Source organism: Loxodonta africana, chromosome 7, assembly GCF_030014295.1.
Source record: "Loxodonta africana isolate mLoxAfr1 chromosome 7, mLoxAfr1.hap2, whole genome shotgun sequence".
In the NCBI taxonomy this organism is placed as follows: domain Eukaryota; kingdom Metazoa; phylum Chordata; class Mammalia; order Proboscidea; family Elephantidae; genus Loxodonta; species Loxodonta africana.
Genome location: NC_087348.1, coordinates 76,269,554 through 76,277,882, shown reverse-complemented (window position 1 = coordinate 76,277,882; position 8,329 = coordinate 76,269,554). Strand labels below are relative to the sequence as shown.

General features: G+C 37.8%; 1 protein-coding gene across 1 annotated transcript; it reads right to left on the bottom strand.

Annotated features, from left to right (window-relative positions):
• Nucleotides 1-3,894: 3,894 nt before the first annotated feature.
• On the bottom strand, nt 3,895-4,839 carry LOC135232146 (olfactory receptor 5P6-like). Its single transcript, XM_064289468.1, has one exon. It carries the CDS (start codon nt 4,837-4,839, stop codon nt 3,895-3,897), a length of 945 nt encoding a protein of 314 aa, XP_064145538.1.
• Nucleotides 4,840-8,329: the final 3,490 nt, after the last annotated feature.

Here is an 8,329-nt window from a genome sequence, read left to right as displayed (position 1 = left end):
GACTTCCTATTGCATTGTCTAATTCTGTAATTTTATTGTTAATCTTTTGGATTTCTACATGCTGTCTCTCTGTGGATTCTTGCAACTTATTAATTTTTCCACTATGTTCTTGAATAATCTTTTTGAGTTCTTCAACAGTTTTATCGGTGTGTTCCTTGGCTTTTTCTGCAGTTTGTCTAATTTCGTTTGTGATGTCTTGAAGCATTCTGTAAATTAGTTTTTTATATTCTCTTCTTTTTTATCTGATAATTCCAGGATTGTATCTTCATTTGGGAAAGATTTTGATTCTTTTGTTTGGGGGGTTGTAGAAGCTGTCATGGTCTGCTTCTTTATGTGGTTTGATATGGACTGCTGTCTCCGAGCCATCACTGGGAAACTAGTTTTTCCAGAAAATCCGCTGGCTGGTACCCTGGCTCCAGGCTCTGAAAACAATCGCTGCCTCCCCGTATTTGTTCATTCTCCATCTCTAAATCTGTGTTTGTTGTTCAGGGTTCGTAGATTGTTATGTATGTGATCGATTCACTTGTTTTTCCAAGTCTTTGTTGCAAGAGTGATCCGTGGTAGTGTCCACCTAGTCTGCCATCTTGGCCCCGCCCCTCTTGTTTCCTTTTGCATTGGACATTATTTTTCACTTTATGATGTTTATAATTTTTGGCATGAAAAATAAAGGCTTGGAATGAAGACCTTTCTCCAGATAGGATGTTCATGTTTTTATTCAAGTCACCTTGTCTTAGACCACCTTAACCCAAATTGTAGGCTTGACTTTCCCTAAATTTCTAGATCTGCAAATCTGTACAAAGGCTTGTTTCCTTCATGTTTCTCCCTGTGTATATGAGGTGTATGAGTTAGACTTCTCACCTGGTCGTGCCCTAGGCTTTGACTTCTGCCTCTCTCACTGCAAAAGAACACTAAATCCACAGCCCCAGTTCTTAGCTTTTTCTTCTACTTGTCAAATCTCCTCATTATAAAAGCATTTGTGAGTGCTGAGCTCACTTCTCTGGGTAATCACAGTTTATTTGGGTTCTCATTTTTTATCCTGTAAGACCTAATGTGATTTTATGATGTATTTAATATTTCATCGTTTTGTTTATTTTGTGTTTATCCTGAGAATTGATTTAATTATCAAGCCTCCCATTGCTGGAACAGAAGCCTCAGTGGTCATTTGTATGTGAGTACACAGGCAACACCACAGCTGGCATGAAGCGTCTTTACCTACGTCAGTCATTTGCTCAGATGTTACCTTCTTAGTGAGGTCTACACTGACATGTCAGTCTCTCTTACTCTGCTTTGCGTTTTCTTTCTCCTTACCTCTCACCAACTTCTAATGGTCTATATCATGTACTTGTTACTCTTTTCATCTGTGTCCTCTGTGAGAATATTAATTCCAGGAAGGCAGGCACCTTTGTTTGTCACTTGTATTTCCAATAGCCCACACAGTACCAGATATATTAGAAGTACTCAATGTAATTTTGAATGAATGAAATGATTAATGGCCTGTGATGATTAATTTCATGTCAACATGAATTTTTATAAATAGCCTATGGTGCCCAGTTGTTTGGACAAACAGTAGTCTAGAGGTTGCTATAAAGGTGTTTACATGTGATTAACATTTCATCAGTTGACCTTAAACTAAGCAGATTACCCTCTACAATGTGAATGTGCTTCACCCACACATTTGAAGGACTTAAGACCAAACTATAGTTTCCTAAAGAAGGATTCAGCTTCAACACTGTAAATAGACAACATTGCTTGAATTTCTAACCTTTTACCTCATATCCAGATTTTGGGCTTCCTGTCCTGCCTAATTCTGTGAGCCAGTTTCTCAAAATCAATCTCTCTTTCTGTCTGTCTGGTGGCACAGCGGTTAAGCACTCAGCGACTAAAATGTTGGCAGTTCAAACCCACTAGCTGCTCTGTGGAGGAAAGATGTGACAGTCTGCTTCCATAGTGATTACAGCATTGGAAACTCTGTGGGGCAGTTCTGTCAGAATCAACTCATTGGCAGTGAAGTTATTTATATGTACTACAGAATATATATATGGCCCTGGGTGGTGCAAACGCTTTCCTTTCAGCTAGTAACCTAAAGGTTGATGGTTCCAACCCACCCAACAGTGTTGTGGAGGAAAGACCGGACAGTCTCCTTTCGTAAAGATTACAGCTAAGAAAACCATATAGAGCAGTTCTCGTCTATAACACATGGCACCGCCATGATTCTCAATCGATCCAAAGCAACGAGTTTATCTCCTATAATCATGTGAGCCAATTCAGCTAGATAAATCTCTCTCTCTTTAGCTCTGTTCACCATGAGAATTGCTTAAAATTACCAATTCTGCAGTTGCTGGATTCAAAGTGCTGTTCTCTTTTTCTTTCTCTACGGGTTCTGTTTTTCTAGAGAACCCTGATTAAGGAATTCCCTGTGTTTCTATTTGCAAAAAGATGCAATTCGTGTCTAAATCCTTAAGTGGGGACAGGAAACAAAAATAAATGTAGCAGTTATCAGCATATTGGGGTTAATTTAGCCTGTTCTGAGAGGCAGTCACTATTTTAGCTGGGAAAGAGTTTAGTCCCCTGGAGTTTTAAGAACAGGATGTGAACCTGATCATAAACAAATTCCTCCATTAGTTTCTTCCTCACAGACTCAGTTTTATCCAGCTTGCCGGATTCTCCGAGAAATCCTTTTTTGCTTTTGCTCTGCTCAGTCCCTGATGAGTTTGGGAACCCTGCTCATTCCCTCAGAGTAAGTCATGTCTTCTGATCTGATTGAACAACTCACACATTAGTCAGGGTGCTCTTTTACTCTTAGACTCTACCACCACCCATTGCTGTCCAGTCAATTCTAACTTATATTGACCCTGTAGGACAGAGTTGGAAACCCTGGTGGTGTAGTGGCTAAGTGCTACAGCTGCTAACCAAAAGGTTGGCATTTCGAATCCCCCAGGCGCTCCTTGGAAACTCTATGGGGCAGTTCTGCTCTGTCCTATAGGGTTGCTATGAGTCGGAATAGACTCGACGGCAGTGGGTTGGTTTTAGTGGGTTAGGACAGAGTAGAAGTGCCCAAAGGCTTTTCCAAGGCGTGGCTGGTGGATTTGAACTCCCGACCTTTGGGTTAGCAGCTGAACTCTTAACCACTGTGCCACCAGGGCTCCAACCGCATTGCCATGGAGTCAATTTTGACTCATAACGACCCAATTCATAGTGACCCTATAGGACAAAGTAGAACTGCCCCATAGGATTTCCAAGGAGCAGATGGTGGATTCGAACTGCTGACCTTTTGGTATGAAGCTGAGCTCTTAACCACTACAACACCAGGGCTCCTCTTAAACTCTGGGGACCCCTTAAATCCAAGGCTAGAGTTAGAACTCAGAAAAACAGCTGGAATTTTATGAGTCTGCAAAGACCATCCCAGCAGATAACCTTTCTATAAGCACAATGTCTTTAGCAATTTTACTGTGTGGTTCCACTTTGTTATTTCCCCTCAGAAGGTGCTCAGTCAAGACAAAACTACGGTTATCAGGCTCATCTCAGCATAACCTGATGCTGAACATGAACACAACTTTAAAGGTTTGGAAGTACAATAACCTTAACTTATGACATAGAATTGCTTTTGAAAAATCATGTATGAATAAATATTAAAAAAGATTGTCAGCAGATTAAGGTTTTTTTCACATGAACCAATTTGTGTTTCTTAATTATAAATTTCATTTGATTTCATTAAAGTTATTAACTCATTATTTTCTCTGATTTACTGTCTGAAGATCTGCCCCCAGGTATACTATGAAGCCTCATAGTGGCTGATTATTTGCAGATACATTTTGCGCACAGGAAGCAAGTTTCTTTTTACTCTTACATTAATAGTATATTATTGCATCAAACCCTACAAAATAAGAGGTTTTGTTAAGGAAATATTTTTCTACCAAGCTGTCTCTTGAGAGCAGCCTTAATCTCATTATTCCTGAGACTGTAGATGAGGGGGTTCAGCATGGGGATTGCCACCGTATAGAACACAGACACCAACTTGTTCTGTTCAGTAGAATAGTTGGATTTCGGCATCACATAAATGAATGTAATGGTCCCATAGAACAGAGTGACTGCAGTGAGGTGGGAAGTGCAGGTGGAGAAGGCCTTGTGGCGGCCCTGAGTGGAGCGCATCTTCAGGATGGTGATGAGGATGTAGGCGTAGGAGATGGCTATGACAAACACTGTGACCACATTAATGGAGCCAGCAGAAAATGAGGGGACCACTGCAGGGATACTGACATCAGAACAGGAAAGTTCAACTAAAGGAGCAAAATCACAGAAAAAATGATTAACCTGATTTGGTCCACAGAAGTATAAAGAATCAAAGCAAATAGTACAACAACAACTACTGAGAAAAGCACATATATAAGCCACAGAGAACAGCTGGACACAGACTTGCGTGGACACTTTAATTAAATAAAGCAGTGGGTTGCAGATTGCTACAAAGCGATCAAAGGCCACGGCAGCCAGAAGACAGCACTCAGCTGACCCAAAGAAAACAACTGAACCAAGCTGGATGGCACATCCAAGATAGGAGATTGTATGTCTCTCCACCAGGAAGTTTATAAGCATATTAGGTGTGACAGAAGATAAATAGCCTACGTCAGAAAAAGCCAAGTGGCTCAGGAAAAAATACATAGGATGATGGAGCTGAGAAGAGATTCTGGTAAGGATGATTGTGCTGAGATTGCCAGATATGGTCACCAGATAGATGCATAGGATGACCATAAAGAGGGCGACCGGAAGGGCAGGATCTTCTGTTAAGCCCAATAAAATGAACTCTGTCACTGCAGTGTGGTTCACATCTACCGGGGAATCCATGAGACAATGTAGCTGGTTCAAAAAGGACCTGTGATGAAAATATTGCCTTAAAGAAGCTATGAATTTCATGGTTTCATTTTCATAAATACATACATGGAAGTCTTTATAAACAAATTTATCAAGTTTGGTTTTTAAAAATTTAATGTTTACTTAGAGCCCCAGAAAAATGTATATATTTATATGCAGTGATGAGTCCCTCTCTAGTTTTAAATCACTTTTATTAAAAGCATCAGATAACTTGGTTGAATTTCTTGCTAATATTATTGTTTACAATAGTGCATTCCAAGTGCCTCTAAATGTAAAAATTAGAAAACATAAGACTTATGCAAATAACGAAAGGATTCATAGGTATAAAAAAAATGTATAAATACAGGATTACATACTGAAAACTAGCATAATCGCTAATATTTAATGCTTACTAAACAACAGACACAGGACTAAGCATTTTATATACATGCTTCTGTTTTAATTTCCATGAAATAATATTAAGTATTTTGTTATTCTCATTTCACAGATAAGGAAACTGATAGCTGAAAAATTAAGTAACTTACCTGAAGTTGTATACAAAGTGGTGGAATCAGGATATGAACCCCAAAGTTTGAATCCAGTCCATTTCTTTAGTAACTATAACATAAATGACATTGAATGATTATATCGATGAAGTTGAATATACTTGGAAATTAGTAAATAAGAGATTAACCTTTTTGCTTTCTGACAGCTAACATATAAAAGAGATGTCTAGTTAGTTACATAGTTCAGAAAGTCTATCAGTAAGACAAGAACATTTTTTTAAAGGAGAAATACAATTATTCTTGATATTAAGACAACACAGGAATTTCAAATTAGGGAATAGTCACCTTTTGAAAATTCATTAAATCTTTGTAGGTAAAATATTATTGTTTTATGAGGGAGTGTGAAATATCAATCTAATCACCATACAAAACACTACATGGCTCACACTCATGATTTGATTTGTTGGAATAATGTAATTATTCCAACAAATCAGATCATTTTCTACTGTAACAATGTTTCCTAATTGGAGTATTGTAGAATGAAATAATATGTTATAGCCTCACAAGTTAAGAAGTTTAGCCAGGATCACCCAGCTAGTGGCCAGGTTGACCCTCATCTGTAGATTTTCTGGCTTTTTATCCTGGGCTTTGTCCGTTGTGTCTTGTTGACTGTGATCCTAGAGCACTCAGACCCATAAATAAAGTAAAACTTTCTACAAAGATGCTTAAAATAATAAATCTCCAAAGAATCTAAAAGGTAATGAATTCATTAGCATTGTGGCTGAATGTCATATGTAGGTAGAGTTTCTGGACTTATGGATGGATAAGTAAGGAGTCCTAGTAATGTGAATTAAGCTCATATTTTTATACTAACCTGACTGGAAACTTAAGTGAATTCAGAGTTCCCTGCTAGCTGACTGCTTGATTACATCTGCCTGGTTACCCAACTATGGCTTGTGAGTACAGACGTGATCTGAGAGAGCAATGTGTTCTCCATAGTAAATTATGAATCAGTAGCTCAGGTTCACTCACAGATGCTGAAATCTTACCTCTTGAAATAATCCATTCATCTTTCAGTAATAAATCCAAAGTCATTGTATTTATACAGCAGCCATGCTTTCTGTTGGTGTTTGCCTTTGGGGACAAACCTCTGAAGATTCAAATGTGAATTCAAAGCACCAAAGATCATCATCACATTCTCCAGTGGCCATTGAACAGTTGAAATCCCACACAGACAACTAGTCTGAAGGGTTCTGTCAAGTCTCAAGTGGCCTATTTATTCATTTATTTTTGTTTCTATGTAGGTGTTAGTGCACTTTCAGTTGACGATTATCGGGGCATAATAAACTAAATTTCTTATAACGAAATATTAGTTTTTAATTTACTTTGATATTAAATCTTAAGGGATACTAAAGTTCATATATAAAAGGTAATTTTATCTTCATTCACTCAGCTTGTTCATTTTATATTTGGTAGTTAGCGTAAGAAATTCCATTTGACATTTTGGGGAATATGAGGTGGGATACCATACAAAGTTGAATTTTTAATAACAAAATTATTTAAGACATGTACATATTTTTCTAGCAAAAGTTATAAAATATCTTAAAAGTGGTATAGATTGAGAACTATGAAGTAAAAAAATGATTTCCAAATAACATAGCCTTTCATACTACGTGCCTCAAAGGGATGACTACTGGTTTGTGGCTTATGTGACTCGGGGGATAACAGTAGAAGCTAGTATCTTCAACCCAAAGTCTCAATGAAATTCCCCTGCTAATCCTCAGTTTATAAAGTCCTCCTGATGCCCCCTTTCGTGGAAGTGGGGAAGGGGCTCATACGAAAAATGATGGCCCATGACCCCATCCGATACAAATACTAATAAGCCACTAGACAGCAACTAACAACAACGACTAATGATGTTGAACATCTTTTCATATGTTTTTAAGCCATTTGAATGTCCTCTTCAGTGATCCTTTTGTTGTCATAGCTGATAATCCATGTTTAAGAAATACATCCTACAGCTGTGCCCCTGTATTTTTTTGTGAGAATTTTATAGTTTCATATTTTGGTTCTTCATCTATTTAAAATTTTTTTGTGTGTGAGATGAATAATGGATTCTAATTCATGTTTCCACACATGGAAATCTAATTTTTCTAGCACAATTTTTTAAAGAGACTTCCTTTCCCCCAAATAGACTTAGCACCCTTGTCAAAAATCAGCTGATCATAGACGTATGATTTTATTTCTGGAATCTTGTTGCTATTCCATTGGTCTATAGCTCTATTATTACACCATCCCAGGTTGTTTTAATTACTGTGGCTTTATAGTATGTTTTGAAATCAGGAAGCCTGAGTCCTCCAACCTCCTTCTTCTTCAAGATTACTTTAGCTATTTGGGGTTCCTTCTCCTTCCATATAAATTTGAGAATTGGTTTTTCATTTCTGCAAAAAAAGGCTGTTGGAATTTTGATGTGGATCGCACTGAATTTGTAGATTACTTTGGGTAGTATTGACATCTTAGCTATATTAAGCCTTCCAATCCATTAACACAGACTATTCTTTCATTTATTCAGGTCTTCTTTAATTTATTTTAGTAATGTCTTACAGTATTCTATGTACAAGTCTTTCACCTTCTACAATGAGGTAGCAACAGTGTCGGACCTTGTCTAACTTCAGGGAGAATGAGAATCAGCATCAGCACAAAGCTGATTCATATGAGGTTGAGGTCAGACACACTTCCACTCTTCAAAGTTTTTACTAATTCTAACACCAGCTGTCTTCCCCACTGCAATCTATTTCTCTGCTGGGTTTGATAATTTGTTGCAAGAGCCACACAACTCACAGGCCATACTCACAGCAACATGGTTTCTTAAGGAAGTGACATGGGATCAGGATTAACTTGGAAGTGTCATGGTAAAACACCAGATTTACACTCTGCTAGTTGGAATTGACTCAATGGCAATGGGTTTGATTTTCTGT